The 19,040-nt window shown below is 38.8% G+C and overlaps 1 protein-coding gene across 3 annotated transcripts in view; it reads left to right on the top strand.

Annotated features, from left to right (window-relative positions):
• The window catches only part of LOC139728884 (GTPase-activating Rap/Ran-GAP domain-like protein 3), a 236,383-nt gene that overhangs the window by 136,274 nt on the left and 81,069 nt on the right, over nt 1-19,040 (top strand). For all 3 annotated transcript variants that reach the window (XM_071639821.1, XM_071639820.1, XM_071639819.1), the window contains exon 2: nt 11,883-11,952. In XM_071639821.1, the coding sequence (XP_071495922.1) occupies nt 11,883-11,952 (70 nt within the window). The remainder of the gene's footprint in view (nt 1-11,882; nt 11,953-19,040) is intronic.

Here is a 19,040-nt window from a genome sequence, read left to right as displayed (position 1 = left end):
TGAGTGACCTTATAGCATGTTTAATGAATTGGCATTAGACAGAACAGCTATAGAGCTATAAATAACATAATGTGTCTACCACTCTGCATATGAGACCATTCTCTGTTCGTGCCATGCATTAGCCACAAGGGAGTCATTGTCACTGTATATATTTATACATTTATTTCCTTGAATTAAGTGAGTGATTACCAGCCTGATGCGCCTCCTAATGTGACGACCTTCACACCATGGCATTCCTGACAGCCATCATTTCGTCGGGTGCCCGTGCATTGGCCGCTAACGCAATACAATTTGTATTGCGTTAGCGGCCAATGCACGGGCACCCGACGATTTGTTGTCCTCACCTGATTTCCCCTGGGTTTTAAAACCCAATATTATACCTCGAGCAATCTAAAACTGACTCGCCTTCAAAGCGCCAAATATACGAGGATTCTAGGAAAGCCATAGTAGCGAGAATGTATACAGTTATTCCTGGCCCGTATAGTGTGAGGCGAATCACTGAGATAATACATGACGTACCTTTCTGCGCAGCTTTGTAACACAATATCAGCATCTAGTGTTCCGTCGGTGTACTTTATGCATGGTAGTTTAAGCGTAGCTGCGGAGAAATTCTCCCGGCGAGGATTTGTATTGTTTGCTTTGCTTGCTAACAAGCCGTTCAATTTGCCGCGTATTTCCAAATCTAAATTCTGATCACGAAAGCGAAGAGGTCAGCCGAACTCTTTTCCTAGCCGAGCTACGAGCTGACAATGCTACATCCGATTGACGAGGTTCATGTTGCGTCATCATTTACGCATTTCACGTAATGCTAGTCACACGGTGTCGAACTCGATGTCGAAATAATAGGGGGCTAATGAAGCAATTACTGGCAACCTCAGCCTGCTAACAGACTTCGCGATGTGTCGTGTCGGTATACACGTACTATCAATGCTTACCATCATCTTTTTATGAGCACTGTTTCAATCTTTATGAACTTGATAAGGTCCAAAGCAACGCATAATATACCAACACATACAGCTGATGTGGCTGAGATATCTTGACCATACCGCTAATGATTCTGAAGTAAACGTACGCCAAAATATCTATGCTTCCTCATTTCCATATAAAATCTAATGAGAGTGACACTGACCTTTCAATATGAATACAACGCTGAAAGGAAAAACATATTCTCTCAGTAATGCACAATATGCTTATACATTAATTCCATGTTCATGATATCAGGTCATCTTCCTTTACTGTGAAATTGATTTCCCAATAAAGTGTAAATTTCTTGAATGTCATCACAAGGTCAGTCTCTTTTGATTGCCCCTATAACTACCTTTGTTACGAGCTTTTTCTATCGATATTTCTGGCTAGCTCGTAATTTTGATCGTCCTCTTAACGCAGAGTGGTAATCGACTAATTATTGTAATCGACCCTGTCAGAGCGTTTCGTTGCTTTCTATTAAAAGCCATCTCTTGGTGTATGTGTATGTGTGCGTGTGTATAACGATGGTTTGTCAATGTACGAACACTCGAACACACACTCCAAACTTACGTTGCCGTGCACGATTGTGACGTAGGTACTTTAAATGCATGCTTTGATTGATTTTATTCGCTCGGATAAAGAGAGGTCACTGCTAATTGTCCATACACAGGAGCGCCCGTTCATCATGTCATATCTATTGTGTGACGTTGTTTGCAATAACTACCTACATGACAGTTAGCCAAGCGTTCTTATGTTGCTTTAAATTTAGAATCAACAACAAATGTAGCCATGAGTGAGATTAAGTTGCTCAAATTAGTCTTGAATATCTAGCATATCTCCATGAAAAAGGTCTAGAAAGGGTGTGTAAGCTGTTTTAACGAATCACCGCACGCCCCTTTAATTTTTAGTGACTCTCTTTTACTTAGAATTTCCCAGGCTTTTTGGCCATGACGTCACTGTCTAATATTACTTTGTTTTGCCATGGTCAGAAAGAGATTAGAGTGTTAACTATCACATTGGTTTGAAATGAATCTTTAACCAGAAACCCTATCCCAAGGAGAGTTAAAAAAGAGAAAAGGAAGTCTAGATCTGACTCTCAGAACACTATATATCCAAATAAAACGATTATCTCTTTAATTAGAGTATGCCTTACCCTTGTACTTACCTTCCGGTAAGTACCAAAACATTAAAAAAAAAGGTAGAAAAGAATGATATAGTGACGCGAGAAGAAGCCGCATAACATATTGAGCCGGAAGTTCGACGGTTCGCTCCTGACATTTCTGGAACGATTTTCTTTGACAACATAAGCAGGATTCACGCGACGTAAATTCCTTGGAGTGACAGCAAAACACGCTCCATCATCAGTCTTGCGAAAGACGAATACATCCTGCTTACCTCATGCTAAACAGATTAACCGCCAGTTCAAATATTCCCTGAAAATCTATCCAAAGTAAACCTCCGTCGACGAGACAGCTAGTACATTTCAGAAAAGACGCTGCCTCTGGTGTGAGAGTCATTTTGTGCTTCATCGAACGTATTCCTTTCTTTCTTTCTTTCTTTTTTAACCAAAGAAGAAAAGGAATTATATAATGTGGAATTTTGTGTAACTTTAAAACTATGTCCCTAATGGCCTGTTGAAATAAATCGAACGTCTGTTGTTTGAATATAGCATGGAACTATCTTTCAATAAAATGCAAATGAGATACACTGTGAGACCAAGAGGACGACACCAAAGGCTTACAAATTCTTTGACCTGAGTTTCTTGGATGTAGTATTTCACATGAGATGATTATATGACTTGCCCACAGTATACAAGCTCTAATGTTTAGTGGACCCTTCAATATTTCTTTCCCCCTCAGAGCGTGGATGATGTAACACAAAACATGAAAGAAAATGGTCGGAAACTGCTGGATGTATCTATGGTCCGAACCCATTAATACCTCTAATTTTAATGGTACAGTCAACTACTGTTTATTCAAGATCAGCGGTAATTTTTCATACATTATATAATGTTCTGTGAAAGAAGAAAAATGAAATGAACTGAACTGAAATTGAAATCTTGGTCAACGGGTTTTCAGATTTATTCATCACTCATTTCATGTGGGAACTTGTTTATTCATTCATCTATTTATTTCTCTATCTATCTGTCGATCTTTGCATCCTCAATCCATCTACCGAGGTGACAGTCTTGCACAAAAATGATAAGGACTGATGAGCTAACCTGTCATGGTCCATTTAGGTGGTTTTTTTTTCTTTACGTAAGACCACTTAGGCGACATGGATGCAAGCAATCAATTTTCCTTATCTCAAGAGAAGATCAGAAGTGAATTCGCCGGCCTGGGATACACCCCTTGTCAAAACAAATTTTGATAGCAACAGTATGATGATGAAGTACGGTGAGCTAAATCTAGTTCAAGTAAACCGACGAGTATACGGGAGAGAATGATGGGTTTGATCAAACAAGTTTTTAACGCTCTGATCTCTACGATTGATACAAGTGAGGCCAATCAAACAATTGACCTACTCAAATCGGCCACACCCCTTTTTCGTAATTCAGACATCGTTGTTCCTCTCTCTATCTTTCTCTCTCTCCATCTCTCCCTCTCTCTCCCCATTTCTCTCTCACCCTTTAGAAAGAGTTTCTCTTTCTCTTCCTCTTATGAAACATTAATTACAGGTGACCTTATTCGTGTAAATTCACACTAATAGAATTCGGATTTGATGAAATAGTGTGTGGGGCCTCTCTATGGTTACCGCTGGCTAGGTAACAGCTTATCTGCCATCTCCCCTGCGTCGCTGAGAAATCACTCCGGGCTCTCTGCTTTATGTAGCCGCCACCTGCTCCTATTCTGATCGAAGGTAGAATACCACCAGCATAGCCACACAGACCCCCCCCCCCATTCCCCCCCCCCTCTCTCTCTCTCTCTTTCTTTCTTTCTCTCTCTCTCTCTCTCTCTGCCCTTCTGTCCCTACCGCAGTGGTTGATGGCATTTGCCAGTTTTATTCTATCTGTTACACCAGGGAAAAGAAAATTCTATTCAATCTGAAATTGCGTCAACACAGAAAGATTTGTCAGATTGCATTGACATGCAAAAAGGAATAGGGGTGTGTTGGGATGACGTGATTTTAATGGCTGGCCTCATTGGAATTTTAGGTGCTTCTACTTCCAGCTCTTATCACATGACAAACAAATCACTCACATGCTCCTGAAAGCATGTTGCTTTGTTAATTTAGGTCGTGACTTCATCTGTTTTTCTGACCTATTTACATTCATCTCACTGTGGTTTGTCTACGCCCAGCCCAATCTAGATAGAGCTTGAATTGCATTATCTCTTCTTCTCTCGACATCTTCCTGCACACAAGACCAAACCTCCAGCCAGCTAAAAGGGTGGTTAGATAGAGAGCGTAGAGGATACCGATACCCTTGATCCCACCCACCTCGCGGCGGGCCAGTGACATTAAGGGAATGATGAAAAACGGTCGCTGTACAACTATTTAATGAACAGACAGCTGGCACTCTCGAAAAGGTGTTCCTTTGCGATGATATATGGGATCCGTTTCCCTTCCAAGTGCAATTAGAATTGTCAGTGAAAAGCTTCGCGCCAAAACCTGGCAACTTTAGTATAACACACAGTCGTGGTGGAATTCATGGTGTCAACACTTTGAGCGTTGCGCCGTAAATCTTCGGCGGACTAACAAGCCGTAGAAAATGACAGAGGACTGTCTTATTAGCACACTTTCGTGTCGAAAACATAAACATGGAGGCAGAGCATCTGTTGCAACAGACGAGGGCAGGATGACAGTCCAGTTGAATTCAGTAGAGAGGGAGTTATTGGCGGGAACTTGTCCCATCTGAATTCTGTCATGTTAGGCATCTGAATACCACACAATGCGCAGTAAAGACAGGCTCGTTCACAGTATGTCCCTGTTCTATTCTCACAATGCAGGCTGGTCAAGCTAGCTGTAAAGGAGGAAATAAACAACTGCTCTGAACGCAAGAAAATCGATTCACGAACGGTCCACGATTTAATTCTCACATATTTCAAATAAGTTCTCCCCTAGGTAGTTAGCATTAGAGGGACCATCCCTTTCACCCTATACTTTATATTTTGGAAACCTTAATTTGCGTCAAGAGAAGTGGAGTGTAAACTTATTCTGAGTGCTTTCTACCCTCACACGAACACGACGTGTAAATCTTCACACGTTATGAATTATCTCCAGTTGCTGTCAGATAGACGCGTGTATCTTCTCATGCAAAAAAAAAAACACCCCAAAACAAACAAAATTCATGAAAGCCAGTTTATAATCCTAATGAGTTACCACAGGAGTCATTCTTTCAGCTTTATTTCCTAATCACCACTTCCTTGTATTCTGTGTTGTAACTTGAGAATCTGTCATCAGTTATTCAATTCAATTCAATTCAATTCGTTTATTCATCTCATTTTCGGATAAAACAATACAACAGTATTGGATTTAAAGAATACACAAAAGGATAATCAATCATTTACATATAACAGTGAAAATGAAAAAAGAGAACTTGAGAAAAGCCAAAAAGGCCTTGTGAAGTAAGTTCCCTTACGATTATGCACAACATAATTGATTTTTAAGGTACAAAGTCAAAGTGTAGACATGGACAGAAAACCAACAAATACAACAAAACATAACAAAACAAAACAAAACAAAAACATAAGACAAATGATATGATAAACTGACTATGACTATGTGTGATTTGCTAGAAGGTATATTTTCAAAAATTTCTTAAAAGAGGACAGGCTATTGCGTGAACAAATATCTCTAGGAATCGAATACCAGATTAACGGAAATTGGTGACGTACGGAGTTTGAAACCAGATTTGTTTTTACTACCCACATATGAAATCTATTGCAATTTCGTGTATTGTATTTATGAATTTCATTATTAGTTGAAAACATACATGAAATATTATGAGGTAACATATCTTTGAAATAATAAAATCCCAAAACAGCGGTATTATAAGTATACAAATCAAATATATTCAAAGTATTAAATTTACGAAAAAGATATATTTTATATATAAAAAAATATTATTATGAAATAATAGTTACCAGAACGGTGTTTCTATTGTGAGCAATACAAAAGTATCCTTTCAAACCTTTTTGCCGAACGTGTTTGATTAAAAGAAAAACAACCCTAGCTATAAAAGATACACCATCCAAAAGAAGAACAAACATCTTCAGCATGAACAAGCTGTCGTGTCATTTCGATCTACGGTAGATAGAAACTTACCAACGTAGCCAAAATTATTCCTGAAAACCAACCTCGTGTAATCTCATGAAAGATCTACCCGTAAGAGGTAAGACGGGTTGGGGCATGATTGTCGGCGGGTAGTGCGATATGTGGAAAGAGTTCAAACTGCGACAACAACAAAAATGTTGCGTTTTGTTTCTATTTTTGTTCTTCAATACCGAATGTGAAAAAATATCGACGAAATGGTTATGCATGATTCAATAGAAAGCGTGGTGTAAGTCATATCACTGTGGACCAGTCACTGATACCCTATAATACAAAATGTTCGATGAGCGAAAGGGTAAGATCACGCGAAAAATGTAAAACAACTGTAGGGTATAGATTCTTTGTCTTCTTTTGTTTTATTTCTCTCTCTCTCTATTTGTCTATATTCGTCTTTCCATTCCATTCCAATTTTTCCCGTCTCGTCCTTGGCTTTATAAACCCCAACATCGTTCAGAGCATTTACATAGAGAGAATATGGCTGTCTGAGTCAGTAACAGAATAGATCAGTCACGTGGACTTAACTGTTGTTTTAGCTCCATTTTCTTGCTTTCCTCGGGCTATTTCGGCTTCTTTGTGTCTGTGTATGATTTCGCCTCTGTCCATGTTCTTCTTTTGGATCTTCATTTCGTCGACTATCTATTTTTCAGGAGATTTCCAAGCGATCCTATTTTGTTCATAGTTGGTAGCCGCTAGGCTGTGGTCTTCTTAGACGGTCTTACTCAGCAGTGCTCAAGCCCACGGATGGGCGACAGGCGAGCGGTGTTTCTTAGGTCATTGGGAATCATATCATGTGCATTGTGACATTTCTCTCCTAATGCAAGAAGATATTTAAAGATATTACCAATTTGTAAAGTCCTTAAAGGAAAAAGAGTTTCTCTACTTAAAAAGGTGATTGTCAGTAACTCCTGACGTAAAAATACATTATGTTAGCTGAGTGTATTACAATTTCAAATTGATGAAGAACAGTATCAGTGTATGGTTGTTGTTGTTGGTTTTTTTTTTTTAAAACCAAATATCTCCTGCGGCTGTCCATATCATCTAGCATTGCTCTTTATCCACAACTGGAAAATTGATCAAAAGTGAACTCATCATGCTTATAGTCAGTCATAACCGTTGTTAACTGCCGTCGATTTTTCTCCTACATTGTTGCTGTTTGGCAAGGTGGCATCGGACCTTTTTTTCATTATGTAGGCCAAGGTTCATCTGACTACGTTAAGATGTTCAAGCAATCTTCTTTTATTACTCTGAAAGTTCAATGCGCCTGAGTTGCCCTAGAGCCAACAGGACATATCACGTGACAAAAGGTTTATGACTATATTGACATGGTATACAAATTGTGTGAGTCATGATGTAAGAATAAATGTAGTCTTTATAAATATGCTGACGACATATCCCAGAACAGGTTTTTACCTTCGGGAAATTTACGCCTTGTGTTTTATTCTGAAAGACACGGCGGATGGATATGTTTGTGATCATTTATCATTCGTTCTACACGACCAGATGGCATAACCCCACAAGATTGTTAAAACCTACTAAATTTGGCAATCTTTCTTTTTCTCGGACATGATGTAAACAGATGTCAGATTCATTTCTCTCTCTCTGTCAAACATGGAGCTTCCATTAAATTGTGCGGATGTTGTAAAACGCGATGGCACATCTGAAAAAATGTAAAAGATCATTCCACATGAGGATTAAAGCTCAACATTGAGACGTGATCCTTCCTTCTTCACGTTCTTGTATTGTGTTAGACTACTAAAAAAAGTTATAAGCAGCTTGAAGTACCGATATACAGTTTTCCGTCTTTGTTATCATTTAACACTCAACGCCTTCACTAAATAAGGTTCTATCAACAGAATCATTTACAGCTTGCTACATGTCCCATATTACGAATGCGATTACATTATTCCTCCTCAACAACCCGATTCGCTATCTACATCAGATCTTTGAATAAAGCACAGATTCACGTCAGCCTCAACATTTAGCAATATGATATGAAAGAACTGTCGGGATCCGTCCTTTAGTTCGTCAGCCGCCATTTTGCATTGAATTATTTCATTTCATCAGTAGGGTTTTATTAAATACATCAAGGAAATGCACAATGTTTAAACACGCAGCATAAGCCGTGTGCCGTGATATGTTTAAAGGGAAGTCATAGCTTTATAAAAGCACAACTTACCTTTCATCGCATGAGATGTGAGGTACCACCTTGAACATGTGCAGAAAAAGAAAACAAGCAAATGTCGCATACCTGGTTAAGTTGGCGTTTTGATTAGGCTTGTGATATTCATGGAAAGGGACAATCTCGTTCCTACGTGGACAGTTTGGGAACGTTATCATCAATTCTGTGACGTCATCAGCAACTGCGCCAGTTGTCCGTGGCGCGAATATTGCTATGGACACACGTTCCCTCACACAAGACCCCCAATGCCTCTGCACTGATCAATACGGTCACGTCATAGGACCTCAACTCCCTCGGGACAGAGCCAGGCCGGGAAAAACAGAAGGACGGCATAGACCTGATGGCGGTGTGTTTTTAATGAGTAGGGCCTATTAACTCCGTGTGTTATGGGCACCATGAGACACGTGGTGACAGACGGTGAATCGAGAAAGAAAAGGGCGGAAAGGGGAGGAGTGGGGATAAAGTACAGGCAGAGAAGAAGCTGTCTATTCAATTGGAGCTATATGTACCAAATGATACCAACTTTTGTTTTTCATTGAGAAATTATATAGTAAGCAAACTATCAACGTTGGTGAAGGTGATGGGACAAACTATCACTTCCGAGGCGATCTGAATGTAGCTATCTTCCCGAAGCGCAGCTGAGGAAAGATAGCGTACACATTCAGATCGCCGAGGAAGTGACAGTTTGTCTCATTGCCTGAAACTAACAGTTGATTATTTGCTTAATATTCCACATCTAGGGTCCTAGATATTACCATTTTATTCCACATCTGAAACTGTTTTAGTTGTGTTATGTTATCCTCAGGGCTTAGGTTACGTAGTTTACTTTAGACGTATGCGCGTAGATGACAAAACAATGAATTTGCTCCGCGCGCCCCGCGCCTGGCACCGAAATAAAAGTGCGTTGAACTGTGGTCTATCACTTGACCCAGGTCAAATGATAGAACACAGTGCAACGCACTTTTATTTCGCGCATACTCAAAATTGTAAGTTTTATCATAGGACTGTGTGGACTAAGAGATCAGCGAAACAAAATGACTATCATAGAGTGTAACGAACTTTTCTTTGGTGATGTGATGGGCACAACTACGCTTTATCACGTGATTAGCTCTTGACCAATCCTATAGCAAGATTCTTAGTATGTGGAATATGATTAATACTATACTGCTTAATTGTGGCTGAGTTGTATCCATTAAATTAAATTTTTATTCCATTTACCAGTACAAGAACCGAGAGCATGAAATTGATATCATAATCACCAAAACTATAATGAATATATTAACATGATTAATGTAAATCAAACTTAAAACAATTTTCTTTTCTTCAGAGAAAGGCAATATGCTCTTGCGACAATGTAGGGACTCACTATCAAATGTAATTCGTGTATAGATTGTGGATGTTTTGTTTTATATTGTCCTAATGCATGAAAGGATATCGATTCTAGTCTCCCTTCGCAAACCCTTTTGTTGAAGTGCCACCCAGATCGTTTCTATCATGACATTTAAAATGTTTACACATAAAGTTTATACGACTAGACATTACATCCCTCACCGTACACATTTCATATCATTGAACGCACTACAAACCACTTGCCAATAAATATCTCATAAAAACCGTCGTAAAATTTATAGTGTGGCTTCCTCTAAAATCGTCATACATTCTGTATTGTCGCACTAAAGCCACGCTCCTTAGCAAGATATTGCAAAATGCAATAAATCACCATGTTCAGTCTCGCACCTTCTGTGTTTTATTTCAAACCAAGCAAAACGAAACAAACAAATCTTACAGTGACTTTTTTTCCCTTTCTCGATAGAAGTGTGAATGTCGAGAACATTCAAAATGAAGTATTTTCAGGGAATTATGTTGACGGTGTTACTCTCCTCATGTTGATGTTACTTTAACTGACGCCAAAGATCGAACAAAAAAAAAACAGTAAATGAAATTTACAACATTCAGTTTACCACTAAAAAAAAAAAAAAAAAAAAAAAAAAAAAAAAAAAATATATATATATATATATATATATATATATATATATATATATATTATATCCCTGAGGACATCTTCGAGTGAATACCCTCGTCTGGTGATAAATTTCAACACCAGTATTCGAATTAAAGACACATTATCTGACGCACGCTCCCTTTTAAGACCTTATTGTTGTAACAAAAATTGTGATGATATTGATAAAAATAGGAATGATGACGATGATGATGATGATAACAATAATGATGACATTTTACTATTAATAATTCTATCATCTGTAATTAGTTAAGGTTCATGCTGTAGGGCATTAAGTTTGTAGACATATCACTTGTATGCATGAATATGACAACTGTGCGTGTGTATGTATATATATGTGTGTGTGTGTGTGTGTTTGTGTTTGTGTGTTTGAATTATATATGTTTTTCTCACGGATTGATTAGTTGTTATAACTCACACTCTCCCTCTCGTGTTCGTTCATCTTCTGTATCGACTTTCCTGGACAGCTAGGGATTATTGTTTACTACATAAAACTTGTTTTGTTTTGTTTTGTTTCGATTTGATTTGTTGTTTCTGTTTGATTTTTTTTTTTTTGCCTCTCGATACTATTTGGCACTGAGGTTCAAAAAGATGTGTCTAATTAACATACAACATTGATTGCGTGTTTACACGGCAGAAAATTTCATTGCATAAATTGCATCCCATCGTTCACAGTATATCAAATACATGGCTAGATTTAGACCAAGCCAAACAACCAGCACAAACTCCCATCTTACAAGGCCAGCCAGGAAATAGGCAGATTTACGGGCTTTACTTTACTGAAAGCTTTCAACACTTGTTTTCGACTCACAGCGTGATCTTGCTATAATGAAGTTAATGGAATGTGTTAAAGATACCATTTATTTGTTAGTATCCATGGTAACAAGCGAGTTACTGCGATTTAGCTGTGTGTTTGTTTTGATAGTCAGCTTTACCATCCATTGCACGTCTTTTTAACGGTGTTAGAGGCTGACGTAAGCCACTCTAATTCTTGGGTGTCTTCTTTCGTTCTTCTCAACGAAATTGCTATAACAAAAATTAGAAATATATAAAACAGAATTAGTTAAACGTATACAACTTGCTGTACCTCTTTCTATGTCGATAGATTACACATATTGTATATTTTTACCTATATAGTGATGAAAAAATTGGTGAGACGGGTCCCGCTAGAGTTTCTCAGAAAAGCCTTAATGGGTATAAGAAGATCTCCCACTTTCCCTCGGTGAAAATCGATTTCGGCAAAGTTCTGTTTGTTTGGTTCCTTGTTTTTTGTGGTTTTTTTTTTTTGTTTTTTGTTTTTGTTTTTTTTGTTTTTTTTTTGCTTGTCGTGTCGTACTTCTAATACCCATATCTCGTTTTCATATTTTGAAAATATCTTGAAAATATGGAAGAATTTTGGAAAACTTTATTAATCACGATTTTATTCCTTGTTTCTTATTTCTCCAGTTCTTCAGCGGTTGATCTGGCTGCTAGACGGGGAGTCTTCAGCAGGAGGCATTATGGATCTGTAGAACTGGTGAGTTGAGTGCTATTACATCATTTAAACTGTTGTGAATGATTTTCCCAAAGTGTAACCTTTGCCATGCTTCGGACGGTTAAAGAATCATGATATAGATGTTTATTTGGTCCTTTATCGTTCACACTGGAATTGTGTGGTTAAGAGTTTAGTATTGCACAGGTCCTACCGTCTGCACAGAATTATGTTAAATTGCACAAAGACAGTCCACTTAGTCCTGCCTTGCCGAGAAAATGGAGCACAGCAAGCCAAACATTGAGGCGAAAAGACAAGCCAAATTTGGACATCAAACTCTGAATTGTCTTCAAAATGCCTGCAGGGAAAATGTCCTATGTTTTGTTTGCCTAGATCTGCAACTCTATTTGACATTTACAAGCAAGAACCTTGAGCAAACTTTCGAGTTTCTTTATCTCACTTCTTTACCTCCTTCGATTTGCATAGATAAGAGATTTTGGCCGGGTTTTTTTTTTCTTATTCTCAAGATTTATGTAGAAGTTTTCATGAAAGAGGATGCGTGTCAATTCGCGCAGAAAACTAACTCCAAGATTTGTATCAAGAAATGTGCAGCGTATGTTTACTGAAGTTAAAACCTGTGATTTCTTAGAATTTCTTCTAGGCGGATTAATGTCAGCAGCGATTTGAGATATTTGTTATGACCATAAGTGTAATCGTAATTGCGCAAATCGTCTGATGAGCCGTAAGTACCGTAGCTAAATCACCTATTATTATCGCCATGGTTACGCTCCAGCACAGCACCCAAACTTTACATGTTATAGGCTCCTCGACGTGTAAAGAGAGCGTCGAAATCGGCCATGCGACCGCTGATGACGTCATGTGGAAAAAGGAAACGGTAATGACTCCGTTTTAGATGGGTGTTGGTTATTATGAAGGTTGCCTTCTTCAATGTTTTCATTTTAATGTCATGCACAAACCACCAGCAGAGGCACCACTCGAACAAGTCAAAACACGGTCACATCTACGCACTTGCTTTAACGTGTTTAAAGAAGGCTAGGCTAGACAAGAACACGAAGTGATATGGAAAAATTTCTTTCAAGACAGATGATTTTTAACAATTTCATTTCCGTAACTAGGCCTTTAAAACGTTTATTTTTCCAGTTTAACGAAGTACGAAAAACCATAGATTTTAAAGAAATCGTTTGCTAAAGGCGTACCTTTGGTTGTGACTTCTCTCGATGCAAATTGCGTAAGGTCCAGTAGACGTTATAAGGGTTTCTACTGGTAGAAATTGCCTGGATTCTTACACATGTACAATACAACGACCTTTGACAACGTCACAACTCGAGCTTGATTATCAAAGTTTGCTGTTTATTGCGAGCAAGAGCGACAAAGCATGCTGCCTGGCAGTGTTGGAAAACTTTGTAATCAGTGTGGTAAAATTCAACCAGAGAGTTAAAGGAACGGTATAATTTTTGTTGAAATGGGGGATTCAGATTCTACCTTTGTGCGAGATAATTAAAAGAAACCCCTTCTGAAATATGGAAGAGAAAACAAGAGGAATTCAAAGTTTATTGGGATGAATATTAGTTTCGAAATTGTTGAGATATACCAAAAGTTAAACAATGAGGTAACAATAAAGAATGGGTCCCACTTTTTATCAGGACCTTGTTGTTTTGGATATTTCAGCAATTCCAAAACCAATTTTCATCAAATAAGCTTTGAAGTCTTCTTGTTTGCTCTTTCATGGTTCATAACAGATTTTTCATTATCTCACAATAAATCGGACACATGAAGTTCCATCTCAACCAAAACTATACTATCCCTTTAAGGTAGAAATATCTCTGAATAGACTATTCACCATACCAAACCGATCCGAATTGTCGTACTTTGTTGTATCTTCCCAACGGTCAAAGCAAAGCCGAAATAACCCCTATATGATGCGCAAAATGCCCCGAGAGATTGTGGTTACTGCCAACCAAGATTCTCATATCCGCCACAAAATGGCTCATGTTCAATTTCTGATCATTCAACCAGCGTAGCCCATCGTAAATCATTTGATATAACAGTCATTTCCTTGAATGCAATATTTTGGCAATACAGAACAAAACTTCATCGGCGGTCAAAAAGTAAATGAATCAAAGAATAGGTGAAATAAAAACAAGCAAATCTGCAAGCGGATACTTGAGAAAAAGTGAATCTTGGATATCTTCCAAAATAAGTGTAGGTTTGAAAAAAAAACAACAACAATGGGTGTTTGGTGTGTAGAGTGTTTCATTTAGTCGTGCACTCGTGTCACATAACAAAGAGCCCACAATATCATGCTGTGTTACCCATAAGACTCCATGCCATTAATACTAAAGTACACACGATGAATATATTCATTCCTTTGTGGTTCGTGTTGTTAGTTTATGTATAGTCTGTAGGTCACATTGCAAATTTCTCACGTTCTTATCTCTCTATTTCTCTCTTTCTTTCTCTCTTTCTTTCTTTCTTTTTCTCCTTTCTATAGCCTAGGTTAAAAGTAAAGTAAATCATAGATTCGCCATCTTATATGATCCCTTTCTAGCATGGATATAAGACGGAGTGAACCAGATATTGGCCGTCTTTATTATTCCAACAGGGATGCATATCATACGCTGTATGCTGGCTTCTGGAAGCCGAAATGAAATTGCCTATCTTGAAAAAAAAAACAAAAAACAAAGAAGAATATGTAAACAAAAAAAAGACTACGTTACTCGCATCTACACAAAGGTTAAGAGTTCACCTGGCATTGTGACGTCATTACTCATTTGCGAACAACAGACTGCATAATGGGGCAAGCGTCTTCTTTTTCCCCATTTGAAGAAATCGACATACACTGGGAGAAAATTGGCATGCAAAGCATTTCCATTATACTTCATCAGAAAATATGTCTTCTCAATTTCCTCGTCGATCGAAAATAAAGTTTTCACCATTTCCTACACGTAAATTGAAAATAAGATTTGTTCTACGGCGCCATGAGAAATTGAATCTGTGTTTTGTGATCGTGTGCCGCCTTTCTACGATTGCCCCATCTAGTCTTTGCGAACAGACCGAAAATTCTGTAGAATGAGCACAACCATTTACGTCTACATCGATCGACCAATATTTGATGGAATATTGTATTAATTGTTAAACTATTACATTTAAATGTTTTCAATATCTTTCATTTATACACGTTACACATGTCTTCAAAACGTCAAAACGATAAATAATACAGTACCCTTGCAACCACCCCTCATCAGTCCTCATTTTGGCTATTCTCTGTAAATGTTGTAAAAATACCTACGTTGTCCCTCTTTAAATAAGGTTATCCACACATAAAAAATGCTTCTTGGACCGATAAATTGACAATATAGCGAAGAAAGAAATGGGTTTGTTCAACCAAGACTAGCTGACTCCACTCTATGAGGGATGCTATTGAGAATGGCCCTCTTTGAAGTCATCTCAGTGAAGATCGCATCCCGACCGGGATCAGGCCTGGCTAGAAGGGGAAGGGCGTTCGAGATTACCTGGTAAATGAAGTAATGATCAATCTTGTCCTCAAACCCAATTCCCCTGGCTCCTCGCGTGCAAACAGCTTTAGCACCGGACAGTTCGGGATTACCTAACTCTCTTCACACCCCCCCCCCCCCCACTCCTCTGTATTTGAGATGTGTACAGCACTTTCCTTTATAGTCGAGAGCAACTGCCTTCAGAACAACATTATTTGCACTTCTGGTTGAGATTCCACTATCTCGTCTCCGTTTTTCGTGTTAAGGTACACTATAAAATAATGTAATTTCAAATGTTTCTTCGTAGGCAGCTGGAAATTATAAGCAGTAGGCCTATAGGTGCTTGACTCCATTCTTAACTAAGAGTAGCATCACGATCACTCTTTCTTGCAAAGATTCTTCTCAATTCCTATGTCTAGCTTAGTGTCTATCCTTCAGTCTTCAATTCAAGGATGACAGATGACAAGACAATCCTCTCGTAGGTGTGGTGTGCTTCAACAAACCTTTATAACAAGTCCTACGAGTGACCTTGCAGTCCTACGAGTGACCTTGTCTCACCCGTCGTCTCTGTCCATTGGTGATGACATTTTCCATTAACTCGCTTCATCTCTGAAAATGCATGATAATGCACCAAGGCAACCAGCCCGATTCCTGTGATACTCATCTTAAAGGAATCATCGTGGTAATAAGCAGGACATGCCTGACTGATAATCGTAAATTCCTTGCGATGCCCAGCAAGCCTACACTCTTCCTCACATGCAGACACCCACTTCTGTCCTGTCTCTCCGGTACCGTCTGGTTTAATGCTCAGTAAACCCACTCACCATCAATCTTTAAAAACCCAGCCATCTGCGAGTCTCACATCTTCTTCAGTGTACATTATGTTAAACCATGATATAGCTCCATGGTTAAACTAAGTACGCCGTACATTGTAATGCTTCATTCAGATGACCCTGACACCCTCAACAGTCCCTCATCTCCCCTACTAGCACCCCACCCCACCTCTTAATAACCCGTGTAAGGCTAGAGTCATTCCCTGTCAATCTCCTCACGCTACGCACTTTCCTCTAATGCTCATCTCCAGTCTGACTCCGCTCTGAACGACTTTAGAAGCAACCAGTACAAAGAGGGCGTTGTATCGCCACTCATCTTCGTCGCCTAATGGGGAATAACTGGCAAAGTTTGACCACGATGTTTCATCTCAAAAACATGAGAAACGAGCAAGGGTATCTCCGTCACCGGAGGGCCATTCTATCGGTCTTTGGTCTTTGCACAGAATTTATTTCGCAGAATGTTTGCTGTGCCGACTTGGTGCTCATCACTAAGAAATTGTACACATATACATAGAGAGATAGATAGATACACACAGACAGACAGACAGGCAGACAGACAGACAGACACACACACACACACACGCACACACACACACACACATATACACACACACCCACACCCACACACACACGTGGATATCGCACACGCACACACGCGGATACCGCACACGCACAAGCACGCACTTATACAAAAACGCACTCACAAATATATATTTATAAAGAGTGTGTTTGTGTGAACCTGCTTGATCGTGTATGTAATCGTACAGAGACTTATTACGTGCACAGTACTTATGTGCACAGTACTTATTATGTGCACAGTGCGCTTGTGGGATAACCATCGTTATGCATTTTCAGTACATGTGTTACTTTATAGGCTTACTGTATACTGTGTACATTACTATGTAACACATGTACTTAAAACGTTAGGACATTACGAAAATAGTCATAATCAGATAATTCATCTGTCTGTAATTTAGATAAAATCTGAAAGAGATTTTACAGTACTTCTCGGAGTTGGATTTTCGTTTCCGTTTTGGGTGAAAATCTGGTCTCATTACTGGCCAATTGACAATCGAGGATGATGGACGCTCACAGTGAAGTAGACCGAAACTCGGCCGCTGGCTATCAACACGCCAACGCAACTCGTCCTGGGTGCACAAAGTGCATCGCGCAGGTGAACGCGTTTTGCGGCAGGGTACAAAAATGGCTACAAGCTGGTTTCGGTAGAGTGGCGTACCTCACCAGTGGCTTGATGATTCATAAACATTGCTTGTATATCGGAATTGCAATGTAGCAAGCAGAAAAAGGAAGTTTTTTTTTCTTTCTTACTCCACATCAGGTTGACTGATCATGCGTGCTTTGTCTCTTCACCTTTTCATGATCCAGTAGAATAGGCAGACTGTCAGAAGGTTTGATTTTTGCCTCATGTTAATGAATAATAGATAGATAGATAGATAGATAGATAGATAGATGAATAGATGGTAAGATAGATAGATAGATAGATAGATAGATGGATAGATAGTAGAATAGAGAGATAAATAGATAGATAGATAAATAAATAGATAGATACATTGTAGATATTGTATATTGTGCAAAAAGACAGCCTATCATCAAATTTTTCGATGATACTCCACTCGTTACAGAACAGGAAACATTTCTGAAGATATTTTCACAATTACATTACAATTTGATTTCTTCCCATTCCATTCATTCAGAGTGCAGCAATGCCCGATGTGCAGGTAGGAGTATCGAAGTCTTAGCTCATGGTAGTGGAGCCTTGGAAATAGACTAGCTATAGAATGTGGGCTATAGATTCAACGAAATTAATGGCTGAAGATGGCGACCAAAATATATCATATCCACATCCGAAGGAGGACCTGACCAGCGTTAACCCGAACACAATATTAATGGCAATTCTAACATTGCCAGGTAACTTCAGTTCCGCAATAAGACTGAGAAAGCTATGTGCCACAAAAACACTGGTACGCTGGTTCACTGGTAACTGTGAATCAACCTTTTGGATGTGGATGTGAAAAACTTTGATCATCATCAATAGAGTGAGTGCAACTAGATATTAGCTGATGATCCACATTTGTGTGGTGATAGTCTTCAAAAATGCCCTTGTCTTTAAAAGAAAAAAACCGCGATAGTACAGTTCAGAAGTCGTAGAAAAGTTGCACAATTTACATGCTGTAGATATCATTTGTACCCCATTGCCTTCATGTTTTTTTATTGCAGAACCAATATTTTCCTTCAGTGGCGTAGTGAATTCTTTGTAGTTTGTGCAGAACACAACAAAAATCATAGAACTTATAGAACGCGTAAGAATCATGTAACATAGTCCTGTCGTAAAGCCACGTGACCCCGCTTGCAGTAGATCTACATGTTGGTATAATGGACACTTAGTATGAAGCTCCTGGGCATGGGCTCGTACACTTTCATTCACTTTTGGATTTGATGGAGGAGAAATAGGTTCACTATTTATAGCTATGATAATGAGAACATTTATATACTCAGAAGAGCCTGCTCAGTGTTAGCACTGCTCTGCCAGAGGACTCATTGTCAGGTACACGTTTATACACCTGGGGCGAGAAGAACATTGTAGGCAAAATGTCTTGTCCAAGGATGAACGTGCACCGGGTACCATTTAAACTCGAAACATTTTCCTTAACACACCTATAGCTCCATATTTCTTCATATTATGTGATTCATTTCATTTATATATCTGCTCACCTAGACCTTAGGTTTGTGATCATGAAATGCCCAAATGTATACAGCTCGATCC

The sequence above is a fragment of the Diadema antillarum genome, unplaced genomic scaffold (genome assembly GCF_040938485.1).
Source record: "Diadema antillarum isolate AM-2024a unplaced genomic scaffold, OU_Dant_1.0 seq00000204_RagTag, whole genome shotgun sequence".
Taxonomy (NCBI): domain Eukaryota; kingdom Metazoa; phylum Echinodermata; class Echinoidea; order Diadematoida; family Diadematidae; genus Diadema; species Diadema antillarum.
The sequence above is the reverse complement of the archived record's forward strand: the minus strand, read 5'-3'. Positions and strand labels throughout refer to the sequence as shown.